Source organism: Nelumbo lutea, chromosome 1 (genome assembly GCF_056320005.1).
Source record: "Nelumbo lutea isolate HS-2025 chromosome 1, American lotus-T2T, whole genome shotgun sequence".
In the NCBI taxonomy this organism is placed as follows: Eukaryota; Viridiplantae; Streptophyta; class Magnoliopsida; order Proteales; family Nelumbonaceae; genus Nelumbo; species Nelumbo lutea.
This window is the reverse complement of record NC_142684.1, coordinates 144111153-144133730: the sequence shown is the minus strand read 5'-3', so window position 1 is coordinate 144133730 and position 22578 is coordinate 144111153. Positions and strand designations below refer to the sequence as shown.

The window sequence follows — 22578 nt, the reverse complement described above, 5'->3', positions numbered from 1 at the left end:
TTCGTCATCTTGCCTTGTAGGCAAGGCTCACAAGTGGGAAGATCTTCTACAGTTAGAAAATCCAAAGGACCATCCTTTACCAACCTTGTGATTCGGTCAACACCGATGTGGCCAAGTCGATAATGCCACAGACACGATGGATTAACTGTATCACGAGCTCTCTTCTTAGGGATTTCAGCTGACGTAGTTTCAGTTATATTAGTTTCTAGAGAAGGATGTAGAACATAGAGATCGTTCTCCAGTTCCCTGTATGCGATGAATCTGTTGTTTCTTTTAACAGTAATCGTATTACTAAAGAAGACAGAATAACCATCTGCACACAGTTTTGAGACAGAAATCAAATTTCTCCTTAAATTTTGTACATAAAGACAGTCTTTCAGTACAATTATTCCTTTTCTAAAAATTAATTCCACGGTTCCTATGGTCGCGGCTGCAACAGTTGTAGTAGTCCCCAAGAAGAATGTGACTTCTCCTTCACTCAGCCTTCTGCTTACCTTGAACCCCTTCAGTGAGTTACAAGCATGAGTCGAATCCACGAAGTCAATACACCAGGAAGCAAAAGCTACCAACAAATTGGCTGGTCTTCTTGCAGAAGTGAGTCATCCGATGCTTTGTCTTTCTTCTGCTTCTTGCTCTTAGTGGCTTTCTTCTGAGAGTTCTTTGCCTTCCTCTTTCTCTTGCATGTCTTGCCAGCTTCCACAAGCATGCCTATAGGCTCATCCTTTCTAATCAGTTCTTCAGCTCTTTGCAACATATTGCTGAGCTCTTGTAAGCTGACATTCAGCTTGTTCATGTTATAGTTCATGATGAACGGATTAAAGGAAGGAGGCAAAGAGTTAAGGATAGCATCTATCTGGGTAGCAAGGTCCAGCCCGGATCCAAGAGCCTCCAGTTCGTTGATGTATCCCATCATCCGAAGACAATGGTCGTGAACTTGTTGACCCTTGGACATTTGTGCGGTCATGAACTGTTTCAAGACCTTTTGTCGAGTAGAACGATTCTGCTCTTCATACATTGTCCTGAGACTGTCCAATATGTTTTTGGCAAGTTCGATCTGATCGAACTGCCTCTGTATCGGGTTGTCTAAGGAGGCAATGATGTAACACCGGGCAAGGGAGTTTTTCTCCTCCCATTCTTGATAGTCTCTCCTTCGAGCCTTAGAAGCCCTATCACCCGGATGCTCCGGGGCAGGATTCTTTGCCACTTTGTCCTGCTTTTCAGAAGCTAGGACCAGCATAAGGCTCCTGTACCAATCAGCATAGTTTGGGCCCTTCAACTTGTTGTCATCAAGTAGTTTTGCAAAGATCCGTTTGCCATTTTCTGATAAAAGAGCAAACATCAGTCCACAACCTAATTTGATTCATGTTCATTTCATAGATATGGATTTTAATCTATGATCCATTTCCATTTATTCGTCTCTTAGATTTCCCTCCTCTCTCAGTGACGGAGACTACGGGTTGTCTCTGGAAATGTGGGAAATCACATTGGGTGCATGGCGCCAACTGTTTCAGCTGCATAACCCCACCACCTTTCTGTGAAGGATCACATCCACTCATCATATGAGTTTTCCCTTTGGCCTCTGTCAGATAAGGTTTAGAGCCATTTTTAGGTAAACCTTTCTGTCCAGTGAGTGCTTACCCATCATATTCATGAACGCCAAGGTACCGTGAGAGAGTTCTCATTTTCTGGTGAAGCCCCTCCCACATCGGTCTATGATGCCCCTATCATCTTATGAAACACTCAGACAAGCTCAATAGCAAATGGATAGCCCATTTTCTGGTGCGTTTCCTCATTACTGAAGGACCCATCCTCATGCTAATGATGGAAGGCCTTTAGAGAGTTCATCATATGAATCTCCCTATCACATGCACTCATATTAGCTGGAGGGAACAAAATTACGCCCTAGTTTGATTTAGGTCAAACCAAAGTGGCTCCCACTGACTTTCATAAAGCCAGATTTCGGTGGAACTTAAATTGGCTAGGGTTCCGCACGCAACCTCTTGATGAGGTGTCGGGCCCACCACTGAGGGAAATCATCCAATGACCAAAAGGGACACCATGGCAATGATGTGCATTCAGCCATGGTGTGCGCAAGAGCCACTGTCGAATGAGCATGGGCCAAGTACTTATGGCCCATGTACATAGCACATCACACATCCATACATCACATGTAGGGATAAATTGATCCAATCAATTAATTATCTGTAAGGCCCGTTGGAAGCCCGTTAAAACTCCATAATATTAACCATTAATATTATCTAGGTATATGGGCTGAATTAGGGTTACCCAGTTCGGCCCATATAGCTTTATCCTTTAAAATGGGCTTTTGCAGTTTTAACTATTTAAAACTGGGCCTTTACAGTCTTGGCCGAATTAACCATTTAATTAAATATCAATCCTTAGGCCCATTAGTGGGAAATTAGGGCTGACTTTCAGCCTTGATTAAACCCTAGAATTGGTCCAAACAGTTTTGAACCAATCTTGGTTCGAATGGGTCTAGTGTTTGATTTTTAATTAAATCCTTAATTCAAGAAAATAATCTGAAATTAAATACTGATAAAAAGAAATACAAGAATCAGTCAAACAGGGTTGTTCGCACAATCCTTCCTGCAAAACAGAGGTTAGATCACAGAATGTAGTTTCACAAACTGCAAATCGCAGATAGCATTTCTCTTATCTGCAAAATCTCCTTCTCTACGCCACCATCTTCGATCCAAAATAAAATAAATAGAAATCCTATTTCTATTAATAATTACATCAAATCAAATACCTATACATTGAGTCTAGAAAATAAAAAAAAATATTTACAGACCCAAAATAAATCAAGAACTGCAAAATCGCAGGTTCCCTGCGCAAACCAAGAATTCGATCTCCTCTTGTACGAACAGCCCATAAATCAAGAAAATTGTAAAGAACAATTCTAAATAATAATCAGATTTCTTTAAAATTAATTTCAGATTATTTGCCCAACTATTTTGGGAACAAATTTCCCAAAACCGAATCTGTGCAAATTGGGTAGAACGCCTTCTCCCTAATTGCGCAGGTTCAGATCTGAAACAGAATGGTTCAAGATTTGAACCTGGCTCTGATACCACTGAAGGGTTGAGAGATCCATCACATAGATGCCCAAAGATTGCGGAATAAGGGGCGAATTTCAAAATTTTTTCTCTCCCTTCAACTGGGAATCACATTCCCTATTTAGAAAATCATATTTTCAAGGATAAATCTTGAACATTTAAACTGAACCAGATCTGAACCAAAAGGAATGGGAGAGAAAGATACCTGATTTGGAGAAGCAATATCTCCCAACGAAGGTGTTCACGCCCAAGGAAAGATCCAAAGACTACTCCCACTGAAGATGGCGCAGTGCAGGATGGAGCAGAATCAGCAGTGTTCTTCCCCAAGAACTCTGTCCTTCGCAAGAAATAGCAGGATGGAACGTGAGCACAGCTTCCCTTTTCAGTCCTTTCTCAAAGAACTGATGTCAAGATCCAATCTTGACTTCTCCCACAGCTGGAGATCGAACTGGCAAACAGGGCGGCAAGAGCAGGGAGGCGGCAAGAGAGTATTTGCAGGGTGCAGAATTCTCTCTTCTTGATTTCAGCACTAAAGAGGATCTGATGTGTTTCTTGGTCTCTATCAAGGCTGCCGCCCCCTCCTTCCTTTTGTTAACTTGAAAAGATCAGCTCCTAATCCCATTAGGAGGTGCTTATCCAAATCATATTTGGATCAGCCTTCATTTCTAATGATAAGGATAAACTCTTATCTTATATGCAGATTAGATTAGTTTTATCCTAATCCCATTAGGAGGTTTCTAGATCTGAATCACATTCAGATCTGGACTCTCTGAGTGGATAGGATTAAGACCCTATCCTAACTGCTAATCCATCTCAGAATTCGCCCCTTTAATTAACTAAATTAATAGCCCAGTTCGAAATGGGCTTTAGGCCCATTAAGCTTATGTGCTCACTTAACCTTCCTAACTGCTGCCCAATTGGGCTTCCTTATATGGCGTGGGACCCAAGCATTGATCTACACATCAGCCACATGGGTTCAGCCCAGCCTTTGTTACAAGGCCTGGTCGAATACACTGTTAAAGACAGTGCATCCCTTGAAACCCATCAAATGGGCTCTATGGGCCCAACACTTACCCTAAGTAGTCCCTGTGCCAAGCCACCTTGTAACACCCAGGGACTGTGGGCAGATACAAGATTAGCCCATCAGGTATTATCCTCAATGGTCTTACACTTAACCTCTCAGCCCATAATGATCTTACACTGCCCGACAAGAGAGGACCTCTCCCTCGGCTGCAAGGAACAGTGTTGCACTCTCCACTTATATGGATCCCGGGAATTAAAACCCTTTTGCAAACATTTTAGAAACCATAATGTACATACTTTTATATCTCATATAAAATATACTTCGCAAAAACAAATTTCAACGGTTGAAATCGGCTGCCGGCAGTCTTGGTTTCCAACAGTGAGAGTGCATCCCCGATCATTACCTTTGTCCGACAAAGGGGCTGATCCTGTCACTATGATCACCCACTCGGATGAATTCTCGGATTGTCCCAACATACCCAGGTTTTGACCCCCGTTAAGGATCTGACTGATTGGTACATCAAAGATAGCCCGATCCGACACATAGTGTAGTATCATAATCGAGTCTAGGGGTAGGGTGTAACTTTCCAATTTTGCCCATCAATCTCCAAGGTCCAGGGCAATACTGAAAATCTGGTCCAGTTCAAAGATTCAATTAATCCCACACTGTATGTGCCTAGGGTCTCACCCCGGTAGCTGAGACAAGCCACCCCAACCGACTTGGTGGCACCACTGTGTCAGCTTTGTCAGGATAGGTCTCCCCAGACCGACCCATTGGCTGTGAACTTTCTAAAATAACACAAGTCTCAATAAGTGTCCAGTTTAATGGTAATACACAGAAACATACCAATGGAACATGAATCAAATATGCACTTTTATTCATTTACAATAAACTCATAAAGTACATCAATTTTGATTGAAGTTAAGGGCATACAAAACTGTCTAACAATGTGAAGTATCTCCTTTAACATGTTTAAGCTACAAGAGAATAATAGAAAATTAGTTGGAAATCACATTTTTAGAGACATAAAATTATGTATGGAAATCTAATTATTAATTATGCAACATAAACTTAACTACTTCATTCTTAGCCTAATGTTTAAACAAATTAGAAGTACAAGGATTGAATATCAATCACAAATTATGCATTGAGCAATATAATGTGGTGGCAATGTGTATTAACTTCTATTTTTCCAATAAATACTTAAAATCAAGTAGAGAACATAAAAGAAAAGATCAATAATCTACAACTGGAGGTGGACTCTTTAAATGCACAAATGAGCGAAATGCAAAAGAGAAAATAAACAGTTGAGAGAGGAACTTCAGCAAGGAAATGATAATGCATTTACGAAGATAAAGTGCTTAACGGATCAGGTCAATGATCTGAAACTTGGACTAGACTCTTCACAATAAGCCCAGAAAAATGAGTTTGACGATAAAAGTAGTCTATTTTGATGTGGGGCTTATTGTTCAGTGGTGAATTCATATCATTTGTAAAGTGTAAACACATGAGCTCGATCGCTGGTAACCAATACATGAAATAAAAAGAACCCCTGTGATTCATTGGTCCATAGAGGTAATGAAGAAACCATGCTTAACGATTTCTCAACACAACTGAAACTCTTGATTGACTCTCTATGGCTTCAACTAAGAATAAAATCAACTTTAGGGAAAAAAAAAAAAAACAGAAATTAACCCAATTTAAAGGTTGGCTATATTTATGAAAGTGCCAGTAGATTCCATTACAGATAAGGGGAAATCAGTTTTCTCAACCCAATAATCCCGTAAAATGGGTTAGGTATATATTGCCTAAATCTACCTCTAACCTAGAGTCTCTGTTTCATCATGCCATTGAATGGAAAACTCCTCCTGTGGTATACATACGGAGAAGTGGACTTGGATAAAGGTGTGGTAAAGACTAATTTTGAAGAAAAATAAACTGGCAGCTGTGCCTATGGGTGCATTGCCAGAGATCACTTGCAGGGTTGCATGGGAAATAATTCAATCAAAGGTGAGGATTGATGATCTCTCATTCTCTTGCCTAGGCAACACTGCATCAGTATTTATGGCACATGGTGGCATTGATTCTATAGACTTTATTTGAGCATTGACCCAGCGAGTAATAAACTACCATATGGTATTAGGACAGCCTTGAGTTTGGACTTAGAACATCCCATTAGCATGTCGTTAGCTTTATTTGAAGAGCATTCAGGGTGGACAGGCTCCTCACTGCAAGAGCTACGGAGCATGACTAGTAAAGAAGAAACTAAGAGCATTCACCCTAATACTGCATCAAACAAGGACTTCCAACATGTCGTCTCATGGTAAAGTGTTATAGACAGAGGATGCAATTTTCTTTTCATAAACATTCTGTGTTAAGAACATGAATGCCTTTTCTTTTTCGTGCGGTTGTTGCTTATTGCACCTTGTGGCTTTGTCCTATACTGCTGTTTTACCCAAGAATTGTAAAAGGCAAAAAGGAAAATTTCTGAACATGATATTGTAAATGTGAATGTGGTTGATTATCTAGGTGCAACATTTGAAATGGTTACATCGTTGACGGATCCAACATTAACACTGGATGAAGATTGATCCGAATTAATAACAAGATGTTCAACTAAAAATGCTGGCTTCTTGGGTTGAGGAAGAGCTATGGATTCACTACCCAGCATGACAACAACATTCGACATTGTGGGTCTGTCTGCTGCTACTTCCTGAACACACAGTAACCCAATGTGGATGCATCTAAACCCTTGACTTGTTGGGCATGAATCGATTATGGAAGGATCTAAGAAATCCAAGCCTTTGCCTTCAGACCATAGTCTCCATGCCTGCAATTTTATTTAATATAGTCATATTCAGAATATACAAGGTATATTGGAACAACTTAAATTATGATAAGGATCAATGATCAGAGAAGCCTACATATGTGAGGAGGCTTTGAGAAAGCTCAGGTAGTTGGAGGCCATTGTTCCTTTTACCACTTATGATCTCTAGTAACAGAACCCCAAAGCTAAAAACATCTGACTTCACTGAAAACAACCCTGCCATAGCATACTCTGGAGCCATGTACCCACTATATCAAGTCAAAATAAGTTGAATCAACACCAAGTACATTGTGTGTAGCTACATGCAAGAACAAGAGTAAGAAGAAGAAAAAGAAGATAAAGGATGATTTTACTATGTCCCCACGACTCTACTGGTTTTATCTTGATCCTGGTAGCCAGCAAAGATCCTAGCCATGCCAAAGTCAGATATCCTTGGATTCATTTCCTCATCCAATAAAACATTGCTAGCTTTTATGTCCCTATGAACTATTTTGAGTCGAGAATCCTCATGAAGATATAAAAGACCTCTTGCAATTCCATTAATAATACTGAAGCGCCTGCTCCAATCCAACTGAGCATTTCTTTGTCGATCTGAGTAGGCAAAGAATTACTCCTTATTATACAGGTCCAGAAATGCAAGAGGACTTGGACTTAACAGGGGATCTCATGGAGTTGTAGAGGTATAAAAATGAAGTCAAGCTTACGTACCAAAGAGAAAGGCATTGAGGCTGCTATTTGGCATGAATTCATAGATAAGCATCTTTTCTTCTCTCTCTATGCAACATCCCAGGAGCCTTACCAGATTTTTGTGTTGAAGTTTTGCAATTAAGGTAACCTCGTTCTTGAATTCTTCTGAACCTTGCACTGAGCTTCTTGAAAGTCTTTTTACAGCTATTTTCATTCCATTTGGCAATACACCCTAATAAAGCATCAACATGGTTAATTAAGAAAGGTAACCAAGCATATTGAGTGTTGTACTAATCAAAATCAATACCTTGTAAACAGGACCAAATCCACCCTCTCCAAGTTTATTCTCCAAAGAGAAGTTACTTGTAGCAATTTGTAGAGTAGCTAAGTCAATCAACGGCAACTCTTGAGAATTAACTTGTTTTCCCGTTTGCATATTTCTGCATGAGAGGTTTGTACTACTTCTTGCTTCCAAATCAAGCAATAGAGTATGCTGCCTCTTTTTCGTTCTCTCTACAAAGAGAACATGTATAAGTAGCAGATTTACTAGTTTTAAAATGCCTATCAAAGGTTCTTACCGTTTCTTCTCCAGATGTAGCATAAACATGAGACGAAGACTGGTAGCAATAAACTTGCCAATACACTAGTCACAACAACTTTTGTTTGCTTACTTCCATCACCTGCATTTAGAAATATTTACTCTCCCAGCCACTTCATTTGCTACAGCACATGGTGCATAATGACTTTTTTTATTTGTTTATTTATTTATTTTCTGGCTGAAGATAACTGACTATAATTTATCTGTGAGATTTAACAGATGATAGTACACGTTCATGAACAAAATAAAAGGCATGCATTTTCTAACTGTAAGATAAAAACCATGTATTGAAGCTCAAATAGTAGGCTTTCAGATCAAGTTCTGCCCCTATCAACTTCTCCTTTTCACCTTCAACCTCCCCTTAAAATCACCCCAAGACAAGACTGTGAGTTTATTCTGAACTTCGATGGCAGTTTTAGGAGAGCTGCTGAGGACAGATCAAAGGCTGGAATTGGAGGACTGATTCGAAGAGCAAATGGAGAATTGATTTGGGTCTATAGTGGACCAGCCAAGGCAGAAGATGCTTCTGATGCAGAGACAAGGACCCACTTGGAAGGCCTCAGAATCACCAAATCACAGCAGCTCAGCTGCATTGCAGCGGAAGGTGATTCAAGAAATGTTATTAACTGGACTTCAGGACAAATTCTAGACCTGTGGAAGTTATCCGACCTGTTGTTAGAAATCAGGGAGGTCGCCTCTTATTAACATTGCAGCTTTAGATGGATTCCTAGAGAATTAAATCAATTGGCTGATAATCTAGCTAAATCTGGGCTGGGAAGGGATTTTTTTGTGTAGCTCCAATACGTTGCCTTTCTAGAGGGCTTTGTCTTTGATTTTGTTGTGCTTAAAAGGCTCTGTACATCCCCCCCCCCCCCTTTTTGAATCCTTATTGAATTCAGTTTTCTTCTTCTTCTTCAAAAGAAAAAAAGACTGCTTATATTATAGAATCCACCTATTCCAAATTTCATGTAATAATGTCTTCAACCAAGTAGCTTAATTTCTTTTGGACATTAAAAAAGTATACTAGACTCTAAAGATACTCTATAGATCAGATAGTCAAAAGATTCAATGATGTTGATAATTCTTGAGGACAATCCATCAAAATTTAATGTTGGTCTTGATGTTAGCTACAACTTTTGCAACATTGATGGATAACACCTATACTTGGACTGATGTCCTTCGATCCTTTCCAGAATTTCGTTTGGCAATGGTCACATAGCTAAGCATTGAACGGGATACTGATCTCAACTGCCACTGGTATTAGTTTTTCAAGCTCATGGGTTAATGTCCTGCTTTCATTGAGCTGGATGTGAGCTACAAAATTAGGATTTATAGGAGGGGTTTGGACTTAAATTTGTGATCTCTCATCAGTCAATACCATAGATAGGCCTTCAGAACATAGTCATTGGCTTAGTTATAACTTATAACCGATATTCTCGATGAATCCTTTTATACAGGCATCATTTCCCATCCTTCTGCATTTTAAACATAAAAAACTTATAAAAGCCATCCACCAAAGTGCTTTGTTAAGCCCTGTTTTTTATTGGGGAATTAGGGAAGGGAACAGAGCAGAGTGTAGATGCTTGTGAAGCCCACTTGGTCATACAGTGGAGAGGCTGTAGGTTCATAGGTTTGATCCAACATCTCCTTTTCTGAAGTGACACCGAGTGACCATCTCAGCCATTAGGTTATTAGCATAAAGTCCTGATTGAAGGATGTTAAATTGTTAAGGGAGCAGTTAACTTGCAAGTTGACGGCAATAACCATTTTACCCTACACCTCTGTTCTTTTTTCTTCCATGGAACTGATTTGAGCACATCCAATTTCTTTTATTAAGGCAAGATATCTGACCAGTACTCAAAAACTGCAATGCACCCAAAACACTTATGATGATTGATGATGACAGAGTTGATTGATAATGAGAAGGATGCAGCACCTAACCTTTTCATCAACTACTAAGTGCATGAATTGTCCAAATAAGATTGCTTCTAGATGAATTAGAAAAAGGAGGTGGAAGAAGACTTTAGAATGAAAATGCCCAAGATTCTGCAGCTTAATGCCCACAGAAGTATCTTTCCTTTTATTTTTTTCACCTTATCATCATCATCATCATATAACTACCAAAAGATCCCCTTGCAAGGAGTGGCAACTAGACGTCTATTTTACTTATTTCGGACCAACTTTTTATATGGCAAGACTTATAAGCCTTAGGAGTGGGTTCTTTCATTGAATTAGGGGGTGTTGGCCAATGTGTTTGGTTTTGGCTTCTGAAACAGAAACAATCGCTACAACGGCAAAAATGTATTGTTTTTTGCTGACATAGAACTTTTTTGTTTTAGAAAACAAAATCATTCACATTAGGAACACCCCCTTATTAGGAAACTAAATTGGGTTTAAATCTTTTCGCTAGTTCTTCATATACACATAGTTCCTTTCTTAGAGGAGGCCTAATCACATGTTTTATTTATTTATTTGTTTATTTGCTTGTTAGCATAATGGATTAATTTGGAGACATATTTTCAAATTTATTATCATGAATAAGCATAAAAATTTGAAAATTGAAACCATACATACCCTCTGAAGTGATGTTTGGCAAAGGAGGAGACAGGGTTGCACTTGAATCTTGATAAAAGGGGTATAATTCAATTATAATGAAACAACTGAACCTTAGAATTTTCGCTCGGTTAAAATAGCAGCAACTTTCATAATGTTTCATGGCGACCTGTAAGCATTCGTAACAGTCGTTCCTTGATAAATCTCTGGTGCACTGCATCAGACCATACACTGTAATAAACGCCGTAAACTGTTCCTTCTTCACCGCAAACATGCTATTAGAAGGATCAAATGCTGCCTGGAACGAAAGATTACCCATGAAATCTTTCACAAATGGAAGAAATCGATCTGGATCTGTCATGTTCGTGGTAGTTTGAATGTGTACGGTTCCCAGCTCTTCCGTTGAAGAAAAGAATCTATGGTCAGAGTAGCGCAGAAAACACATCAAAAACCATACTGTTGCACCTTTCCTGTCAGGACACAGTTGCTTGACGTCGTCAATGATTGTTTCCAGACAATTCCGGCAAACTTCAGGGGTGATATCACCTCTGCAGAGAATGAGCCCGTATACTTGGTCCGGATATTCGCCCACAGAGGTGTTGTAGAAGCCGGTGTTAATTGCATTAGAAGATAGAGAAGGAAGAAGGATGTTAAGATTGGTTTCAAATAGGCTATTAGGTGCAAAACTGGTGGTGTTTGAACAAACATCGTAGAGTTGGGCATAAGTGGGGCTGAGGTTGATCAGTAGGAGGGAAGAAATCAAGAGTAATAAACAGCACGGCCTCATTTAATTTCCCTTACACATACAGGTTTTGAGGGGCTAATTCATGCTATAGGTGCGTCACTATGAATTAAGCCTTGGCAAGTTTTTGGTGACAACTTATACTCCCTAAATTTCCAAGCCTAGCTAAATCTTCAACGGATTGACTTGACAAATTTGTACATCATTGTGGTCCTCATCTTCTTTTTGTTTTGAAGTAATTAGGTTAAAACATGTGTTAGGATTGTATTCTTCCATTTTTTTATCTTTTCACTTTCAGTTCAAAATTTGTCAATCAGCCAGTGTCAATGTACATGGTCCATGGTTCAGGTCAAGGATAGCTTGGACTTTATTTAAAACTTATCAATAAGTTGCATTAAAGAATCAACAAAATGAACATGAAAGGTAGAATAGTATATTTCCCAAAAAAGCTACCCTACATGAAAAACTTGTCGAACCTAGAGAATCGATCGATTTAGTACTTTGATAAAAATCGAAGGATCTGATCAGTTTTCAAGTAACCAATAAAAAAACTGGAGGTTTATAAGGCTTATAGGGCTTAAAACCTGGGGGTAGGGATAGCAATTTTCCCCATCCCAGCTGAGTGCTCGGCCACCCCAACCAAACGGGGATGGGGAATGGAGATGGAGAGTGCCTTAGAGGGGACAAGGTGGAAATGGTCATTGATCCTCCAAACTCAACAAGTTGCTGCTAATTGAGTTACATCCCTGGATATTCAAACCCAACAAAGAAATATTGCTGAAACATTTCAAAACCCACTAAGGGTGAGCTGCTATAATATAAGAACAGAGGGATAGAATCAAAGATATTCATTTTAGGGGTCAAGGATCAGAGGTGGTCATTGATTCCGTTGAAAACCATCCCTTTCGATGCCATAATATCTGTCTATTAACGAATTCAAGCTCACTACAGCAGCGGATCTGAACACACCCCTTCTCCGATCTGCTTTCTCCCTCTCCTCCATCCTCCCAATCTCTCCTCTCTCTCCCTCTTTCTCTCCGTTTCTCTACTCTCTCTATCTCTCCTTCTCCTCCTTTCACTTCCCTTGTTCCGCCGCTACAACTTGTTGAAACGGCAGATTCGGTAACGACCTTCTCGTTCTCGTCTGTTTTCCTCTCTCTCTTTGTTGTTTTTTTTATTTTTTCTATTGTATTCATTTTGCTTCTCTTCTCCCCACCGATTTCTGTCTCTTTGACCACCGACCCACCATTACAACGCATCTCCCATCGTGATCTCCTCTCTCTCTCTCTCTCCTTGTTTATCGATCTTTCCTTCCCTTGCTACTATCGCTTTCCACGTTCTGGCCTCTTGACAACTCATTCCGAGATGGAATTGATCTGATTCCTTCTATTATCAGGCCTTACGTAGGCGACACTACAAACCAACACCCCCATTATAACCAAGCAACCATTGCCAATCATTGTATCCCGTCCCTGGATTGAAATTAAGAAGCCACAGTCAGAGCAATTGTATCCACGGCAAATGCTTGAAGTCGATCGAACACTTATCGTTAAGCTCATCACCAGCCGTTGAAGCTCTCCTATACAAAGCCAGCTCATGAAAACATGCTCTCACATCTCACAGCAGTTACTTCATCCAAATTGTCTGAAAGGCAATATAACATCACCTTTGATCGGTGAGCCGTATTCTGACGCTCACACTCACGAAACGAAATCCCTAACTTCCTCTGAGGTTCTCATGGCGTTGAAACATATATTGAAAGAGCTCGAGTATTTGCAGAAAAAGTTCTGTTTTTCTATCTGCTTTTTTCTAATGGGCCCTGCTAGTGTAGAAATCTGATCGAAAGCCAAGGAAATTTTTGTCGGACTAAGAGTCGTGGAAATGGCAGATGTCATCTAGGTGTTTGTCTTTATCCCTCCACCGCTTTCCCAATCTCTTCATCTTGTATCCCTACACTAAATCAGAGTCAAGGAAGTTTCTGTCGCTTTCCCAATCCCTTAGTTGTCTTTATCCCTCCACCGAATCGTTGTTTATTGCTCGCCGCGTTGGTTACATAATAGAAATCCTGCATCCATCTCTGTCATTTTAGAGCGGAACCCACTAACCAGCAATTGCTTAGGGATGCAAGGAAGCCATGCATTTTGGAGATTACCGTAGGCGATGGGAATGTCGTAGGAAATACCCATGCCCCCACAAATTGAGGCTTCTCTATGGGATTTTTTTGCGCCAATGCACAGTGCTTTTCTGCAAAACCGAAGCCATGATTTTCATCCGTTAACGGAAATCTCAACTTCCTATGTCCTCCTCCACAACCACAGCCGCAGTTGCACTCGCATTTGGAGTGGCCCCCGCCTCCGTAGTGTCTTCCGCTGACGAAGGCCGATGCTTTTGTTCAGAACGTTGCTGTGCCCACTCCCAAAATGCCGAAAGAAAGGTTCTTGTTGTTAATCACTTTTCTTTTTACCTTTCTCAATGGTGGCTTTACCTTCCAACCGTGATCAACTAAGTTTACAGAGAGTGATTTCAATGCGGTGAAACCAGAGAGAGGTAGAAGGCAGTGTTACACACTCCATCTCTCTCTCAACTTGTACTTCCCCTTTTTTTCGTTTTATTTTGAAATTTTGAAGGAAAATAAAGGATAAAACAGTCTTTTTAATCTATCTGTTAACAGACGTTACAGGTTAAGAGGTTTTAGACAATTGTAAAAAACATATGGGTGGTTTAAGTAGGGTGGTTTAAGTCAATAATTAAATAGTAAGGGTATAGTTTGTCAATTAATTAAGAACAGTTTAAGAAATTTATCCTTAAAATATTATTTGAATTTGAATTTTAATTTTATTTTAATTAAATACGTTCTAAAACAAACTTTTAATTAAAAAATTCGGGGATTCAGGTCCCCAATGAGGAGATCGTCTTTATTGAGATAAGGAGTATGGTCCCCCTCCCCCGAACCTGACCATTGCATTCCTACATAGTATCCAATACTTATGAAAATTAATAAAATTTTCCAATTATTTATTTAATAATTGGAAGTTTTATGATTTAACTTTCACTAAATTAAATTACCAAAATCAGTAATTTTTAGCAAGTAATTTTTAGTAATTAAATTTTCTAACTTACCAAAATTATAGTTTAGTGTTGGTATTTATTGAATAATATTCAATGGTATCATTAATTATCGAAAATATCAATAACATTTCACAAATTAATTTAACTAATTAATTTAATCACATTTTTTATTATTAGATGGTTTATTGGGCATGTAATTAGATTAACAGGTGTTTTAGGAGGAATAAGAGAAATTTTAGGAGGGGTTGCCAAGTGACTGGTAACATGGAAAAGAGAGAGTTGGAGTGGGACTCTATTTAAAAAGAGAGGGCTGCCACATGGCTACATAGAAGGGCTGGGAAGGGGCAAGTGAGAAAGGAGAGGGAGTAAAGGAGAAATGAGAGGAGGAATGGGAGAAGGAGAGGGTTGTTGATGTGGCATATATTGCTATATAATATATCAAGCCCCCAAGCTATGCATAGGAAAAATATTTTAGGGCTTAGTGGACTTAAAACTTATTACTCTATGGGGCTATACAACATAGGGATAGGGATAACAATTTTCCTCATCTAGGGGCGGAGCTAGGAATTTTTTATGAGGGGGGTCAAAACCTAAAGTGGATTGGAGGGAGGGGGGCAACCATTGGGGTGGGGAGTGGGGCGAGGGAGAAAATATACATGGGAGAGTGTAATTTATGTGGGGTTTTCTGAGCCATAGGGGGTCATGGCTCCCCAAGGTCCCCCTAGCTCCGCCCATGTCCTCATCCCCACCAAATACCCGACCTCTCCAACCAAGTAGGGATGAGGATGGAGACTGCCTTAACATGGACAGGGTATGAATGGGATTAATAGGAATACCAGATTGGAAACGAGGAGTGAAGTCCACCCCGCCAACCCCAATTATATATAATAAATATACTAGCGGGGACCCGTGCGATGCACGGGAAAATCTGAAAGATTTAATAATTTTATTTATTATTAATTAATATTAAATTAATAATCAATTTTTGTTATTAATTAACTAAAAGTGTTTAAAGTTATTGTTAATATCTAAAATTTAAATAATTATATTTTCATTTAATGTTAATTTACAAAAAATAATTATTGTTAATTCAATATGAACAAATATTTTTTAATAAAGTTAGTTTAATTAATAATTTTTAGTAATTTTAATAATTGTTATTATTTTTAAATGAAATTTTGATTAACTTTAAATAAATAAAAATAATTACAAAAACTAACATTTTTATTGATTTCACTAATAATTAACAATTATATATAAATGACAACAAGATGGGTTCAGGGCGGGGCACCCCATCCCTATCCCTACTCCATAGTCAAGACACTCTACCCCATCCTTGCCCTATCCTTAGTATTAGGCGGGTTGATGACAAGGCAACCACTCCTCAATGTCGGGTGAGTTCAGGGGCAAGGCACCTCACTCCTCATTAAGGATGGAGAATTCTCGAATTTTCCCACCCTGTCCCCAGTATTGGTGGGTTCAAGTAGAGGTGTAAATCGAATCGTGCTAAGCCGAGCCTTGAACCAAGCCAGGCCACGGATTGGGACAAGCTATGAGAAGTCCATTTTTAAAAAATTAAAAAAGATGTTTAAATTTTTATTTCATATGATTTTTGATGTATACAATTGTAAATTATAGTTTAAAAATAATTATTGTTTATTATAATACTATTAATAATTAAAATACATTATTTTTTCATTATTATTTAGTATTTTTTACAACAAAATACAACTAATTTAATTTTTAAATTATTTTTAGTATTTTAATTAAGCTTTAGGTTTTCAGAATTTTTGGGTTTTTAATTAATTTTTGGTGTTTTTTATTATTATTCAGTAATTTTTGCATATGGTTATTTTTCAATAATTTAAAGTATTTTCATCATTTAAATAACTAAATAAATACCATAGTTAAAAAAAATACAACTAATTTTCAATATTTTTCAATAATTTTTGGCTTGGGTATTTTTTAAAAAAATAAAATACTATTAATTGTACATTGAATTATTTTCAGAAAATACCCTTATTAATATAAAATATTGTTAACTTTCAATATTTTTTAATTATTTTTAGTATTTTAATTATGTTTAGGTTTTTTATAATTTTTTGGATTTTTTAATTAATTGTTGGTATTTTAAAACTATCAATTTATATTTTTTATTAGCATTTATTAAGGTATCAACTCATAAGTTATCTAATAATATTATTAAAACTATCAATTAATATTTTTATATTTAAATTTCTTATTTTTATTAGTGTTTATTATGTTGGATTTTTAAGTGAAATTGAAATACATTTTTAACATTTACTAACTTTTGTTAATATTTACTTTTAGTGAACGCTTAGTCAATTTTTAAATTAATAATTTTTTGATTGTTTAACCTCAACCTATTTATATTATTTGATTTATAAAAACTAGGCCGGATCAAAATAACCGGGAACCGGTTAAGTGACCGGTTCCATTTTACCCTACACCATTATTTCACCAAAACCGTTGATTTGGTCAGCAAACCGTTGACCCAAGCGATCAAACCGTTTGAACCATCCAACGGTTTTGGCCATTTTTTATTTTTTATTATTTTGTTAGAACGGGTTATTCGTTCAGTTCAAACGGTAGGACCATTCAACCGGGGAGCCAGACCCCTGACCGGTTCATTGACCAGTTTGGTTTTAAAAACCTTGATTTATATTATTACTATTATCTCTCTCTCTCTCTCTCTCTCTCTCTCTCTCTCTCTCTCTCTCTCTCTCTTTTAAATTTAATAATAACATGCATTAAAATAAGAAGCCTTGGAAAACCCAAAGGTCTCTCTCTTAAATATCTTTTTTAAATGCAGTAATAACATGCATTAAAGTAAGAGGTCTTGAAAAACCCAAAGGTCTCTCTCTAATAGTGTGCAGCTTTATTGATCTAATCAAGATATGCAATGATTACTGTTTTATATTTTTAAAACAAAAGAAAATAAGAAAAAAAATGCAAACAATGGAGAAAATGGATAAATAGTTTATGTCGAAGGAGAGGGTGTCGACATAGATAGACCAATTTTAATGCTATAATTATAATATCTAATAAATACTATTAAAAATAATTGAATTACAACTTAAAAATAAATACTGTGAAATATATTACTCTTAATTAATACAATCTTAAATTATAATGTTAATTAACAATACTATAATTATGAAAAATACTATTAATAGTATTAACAGTATTATTATATAGTAATGAAACACAATAATTAATATACTTTAAATAAAGTACTATAATACTGTTTATTTTTAAGTTGTAATTCAATTATGTGTAATTTTATAGCTTAAATTATAATTACTGTTTAATAGTGTGTTAATTAATTACTGTCAATTGATAATTAGTGTTAATTATTTAAATCTAATTTTCTGGTAATTACTTTAAATTATAATTTATAGCGTAACTTATAATTACTATTAATTACAATACTTAGTGTTAATTACTTTTAATTAAAAATATAATACTTTTTTAAAAAATAATGTCTTTATTATATAGTGTATTTATTAATAGTATAGTTATTAAAAATACTGTAATTATTTATGATATATATAATTATATAACCCTAGCAAGTGCACTAGTTATCAAGTAGTGTAAAGATATCGAACCAAGATAATGTATTATTTTCATAAGCTGAAGTTTTTCCTAATTTATTTAATATTCCCTTCCAGGATATATCAAACCTACTTCTATCAAGTAACACTTCGATTCCTCGATTAAAGTTCTCGAGATAGAAAGTGCATTAAGTTCTATGAAAAACCTGTATCATCAGATGAATCATGTATATATATTCCTATATACCATTCGATTCACACTATGAATTATTTAATCTATTATATGAATTCCTCTTCCGGTTCATTCACATAAACCAAATCAACTAAGAGGTGGCCAAGCTCCTAATTACATTATGCATAATAACTCATAGACAATATGAAAATAAAAACAACTTGGTTGAATTAAATAAAATCAATCCATGGTCGTGGTTAGGCTTTCCATAGCCCTAACTACAAATAAACTAGCTCATGATAAAGGAAATTAAACAAACAATGTATAAAAAAGAACTCATGATGTTGCCCTTGAAGTTGAGATCGATGAGCTTTTCTTCTCCTTGCCGCCGCCTTCGGCTGAAGCTCCCTTGGAGGATTTTTTTGATTAATCGATTGATTGATTGCTTGATGCCCTAGTGCTTGTCCCCCCCCCCCCCCCCCGCCCCTTTATATAGCTTTAGGAGGAGGGGTTATTTCCAACTCCTTTTTGGAGTTCTTTCTCAAAAATAGAAAGTCTTAATTCCTAAGGATTAATTTAGATCTAATCATATCCTATCTCTTATCTATTAATCTCAATCTCCTTTATCTTAGAATTACAACAGAAAATTGAATCTGATAGGACTCTTTATTCTTGCATTCGTATTGGGCTTCTTTAACGAATTGGGTCGCTGCAAGGCTTCTCTACGAATTGGGCTTTAGCTGCAAATTAGGGTTCTCTACAAATTTGCTTAGACTTCGGGCCCGATTTTGACCTCGATGCAGTCCTAATTTATCAAAACTCAAAACATGAAAGTTGTATAGTTTTTCATTATCTTTCCAATGCATATTGAATCTTTTCAATCGGAGTCTGGATAGGAGAGTTATTCCCAAATCATCTCGCAGTGCCAAAACTAGGTAAAATTACCCTATTAGCCTTGTTTTTCCCCTGACGCCTTCTTTTGTGCCCTAAATCGAAATACAAGAATAGTGAGTCCAATTAAATACTAATTAAGTATAAAAGATTGCATATTTAGGGATAGAATAGACTAACTATCCTACACTTAAACATTGCCCGTCCTCGGGCAAGACAAAATTCAAGCAAAAATAAAACAATAACATACTAACGATCCTATCAATTTTTAAACTCAACTCTCCTTCATCTTTCTCCACAAATATTCTAAGATAACTATTGCAAACCATTAAATCAACACAACCAATTCATACATGACTCATTCATCAGTCAATCCAATTTGTGCTACTGCAAACCAGGTAGTAAATCAAGGAAAACCTCTCTTTTGTTTTCGGGAGTAAGTGCATTTTATGCTCCGTCTCACTTTTGGACCACTCGGCCAGTAGGTGCATTTTATGCTTCGTCCTACTACTGAATTTGCTGGCTAGTAGGTGCATTTTATGCACCATCCTACAATTGAATTACTTGGTTGATAAGTGCATTTTATGCTCCATCCTACCAATTGTAGCAATGATAAAACAACTACCCCATTTACTTAAACCTGAATTTAGGACTATCTTAACTGGAAATGGCTTCAGATAAGTCATGTACTCCTTGATCGTACCTCATTACTAGGTTCACAAAAATTTTCCTAGAACATTGTTTCAATTGATTTCAAAAAAGTTGAGGTTTTGATTTTTTTTTTAACTGAATTATACTCTCCTCCCCCCCCCCCCCCCCAACACTTAGTCTACGTATTATCTTCAATGTAAGGTAAAAAGAAAAGGTGAAAATAACTTAACTATAAATGCAAAAAACAAGAAGAAAAAAAAGGAAAAACAAACTTCCCTGTTTTTAATCATAAACCGGATCCTCCAGGTCTTGTAGTTGCAACTTCCAATGTTTTCCCCTCTCATCCATCATGGATGGGTTTAAATCTAGAATAGAGGCCTGCACAATAAATGGGAGAAGTTTTCTGTGAGATGAAGGTAAACTAATAAAAGATGTATTATAAGTTATAATTTCAAAAGAGTCTAGCTCAAAAGTCAAATTTCACAATTTAGATTTCAGCACAAACTTCTGCTCTGCTTGTTGCAATTGATCAGAACTATTGTTAAGTGCAACTTTCAACGTGTCTTCTGATTTAGATGTATCGACTTCAGCCGCCCAAACATCAATGCAATCAATTGCATATATTTCATGTTCAATTGTGTTGGGATACTTCATGGTTTTAAATACATTAAATACTACTTCTTCACCATTGATTCTAAGAGTAAGTAGACCTTTTTGCACATCAATTAAAGCATTACTAGTAGAAAGAAAAGGTCTCCCCAAAATCAAGGACATTGTCCTATCTTCCTCCATATCCGACACAATGAAGCCAGTAGGTATAATAAAATTGCCCACTTTGACTAAAACATCTTCTACTATTCCCCTAGGATATTTAATGCTTCTATCAGCTAATTGCATAGTAGTAGTAGTAAGTGTTAATTCATGCAATCCAAGTTTTTCAAAAATAGAATATGGCATTAAATTTATACTAGCACCTAAATCACATAAAGCTTTCTCAACTCAGTATCTCCTATGGTGCAAGGAATAAAAAAACTCCCTGGGTCCTTGAGCTTTGGGGGTAATTTATTTTGAAGAATTGTTGAGCATTCTTCATTAAGTTTCACCATTTCGCATTCCTTCCATTTCCTTTTATTTGAAATCACCTCTTTAAAAAATTTGGCATATTTTGGCATCTGCGACAATACATCAAGAAGATGAATGTTAATATATATTTTTCTAAACACCTCTAAAACATTTTCGAATTGTTTATCCAATTTAGCTTTCAAAACTCTTTTAGGGTAGGGGAGAGAAAGTTTAATAGCATCTAAATTTAGTTTAGGTATATTCCCTTTGATCTCTATTTGTGAATCATCTACCTCAACTTTTTGATCATCATCATTAATCTCCCCAATAGTCTTTCCACTTCTCAAGGCAATGGCATTTACTTGCTCCCTTGGGTTCTTCTTTGTATTGCTAGGCAATCGTCCCTCTCTTCTTTCTGACAACATGCTCATAATCTGCCTCACTTGAACTTCTAAGTTCTTAATAGATGCCTCTTGATTTAAAAATCTCTTTTCATGATCATGAAGTTTTGCTTCAGCACTATTAATGAACTTAGAAATCATGTCCTCTAAATTCCCTTCTTTTCTTGAGGGGGCGGCTGTTGTTGAAACCCCATGGGTGTTTTATGTTGGTTGCTATTCCATGAAAAATTCGGATGACTCCACCACCCTAGATTATATGTATTCGAATAAGGGTTAAAACTTGGCCTACCACCATGAGAAACAAAATTCACACTTTCATGTGAAGCAAAAGGATTACCTACCTAACAATCAGAATTTATGTTCCAATTGGCCACAAAGGTCACATGAATTACAAGATGACATATTTATTGCTACAACACTAAGATTGTCTAATTTTTTATTCAAACTAGCAAGTTGAGCAGATAACGCTGAAAAAGAATCTATATGATGCATTCCCTTTCGATCAGCTCGGTCATTATTCCATTGGTAGCTATTTGGTACCATTTCTTCCACTAGATCATAGGCTTCCTCTGGAGTTTTCCTCATGATTGTGCCTCCTGCAGCTGCATCAATAATGGAGCGATTAGATGGAGTAATACCTTAATAAAAAGTTTGAATTTGGCGCCAAACTGGTATTCCATGGTGAGGACACTTCCTAAGCATCTCTTTAAATCGTTCTCACGCCTCATACAAGGATTCCCTCTCTAGTTGAACAAAAGTAGTGATATCATTGATCAATTTTGCTGTTTTAGAGGGAGGAAAATACTTAGCCAAAAATTTTTGAGTTAGGTCATTCCAAGTAGTGATACTTCTTGTAGGGAGTGAGTTAAGCCAATCCTTAGCTCTATCACGTAATGAAAATGGAAAAAGTCTAAGCCTAATAGCAGCATCGCTAACTCCATTATACTTGAACGTGTCGCATATTTCCAGGAAGTTAACAATATGTGCATTAGGATCATCACTCGGCAACCCACTAAACCGAATACTCATTTAGATCATTTGGACAAGCATAGCTCAAAAGAGTTCGGTTTGCTTCGTCTGCCATCTCTTCCTCAACTTCTTCTACTGGTTCGCCTCCCTCAACCCTCTCTCTCTCTTTACTTTTGTTGGATCTTTGCAATATGAGAAGGGTTCTCTCTATTTTAGGGTCGAATTTTGTTAGTTCTTTACCCCTAGTACGTGTCATACACTAATTAATCTGAACAAAGCA

At 37.0% G+C, this 22578-nt stretch overlaps 1 protein-coding gene and 1 non-coding gene across 3 annotated transcripts; one reads left to right on the top strand and one right to left on the bottom strand.

Annotated features, from left to right (window-relative positions):
* Positions 1–6602: 6602 nt before the first annotated feature.
* On the bottom strand, positions 6603–13528 carry LOC148878100 (cysteine-rich receptor-like protein kinase 10). Of its 2 annotated transcripts, XM_088948954.1 has the most exons (7): positions 10788–13527; positions 8194–8295; positions 7923–8128; positions 7637–7847; positions 7282–7519; positions 7026–7176; positions 6603–6931 (listed from the first exon to the last, which is right to left on the bottom strand). In XM_088948954.1, exons 1-7 carry the CDS (start codon positions 11551–11553, stop codon positions 6623–6625), a joined length of 1983 nt encoding a protein of 660 aa, XP_088805080.1. In that variant the 5' UTR covers positions 11554–13527; the 3' UTR covers positions 6603–6622. The 2 variants fall into 2 exon arrangements, with proteins under 2 accessions (XP_088805080.1, XP_088805087.1); XM_088948961.1 differs by lacking the exon at positions 8194–8295 and having other exon boundaries at positions 10788–13528.
* Positions 13529–22002: 8474 nt separating this feature from the next.
* On the top strand, positions 22003–22109 carry LOC148878099 (small nucleolar RNA R71). Its single transcript, XR_016106093.1, has one exon. It is a non-coding gene; the product is annotated as a small nucleolar RNA R71 (small nucleolar RNA).
* Positions 22110–22578: the final 469 nt, after the last annotated feature.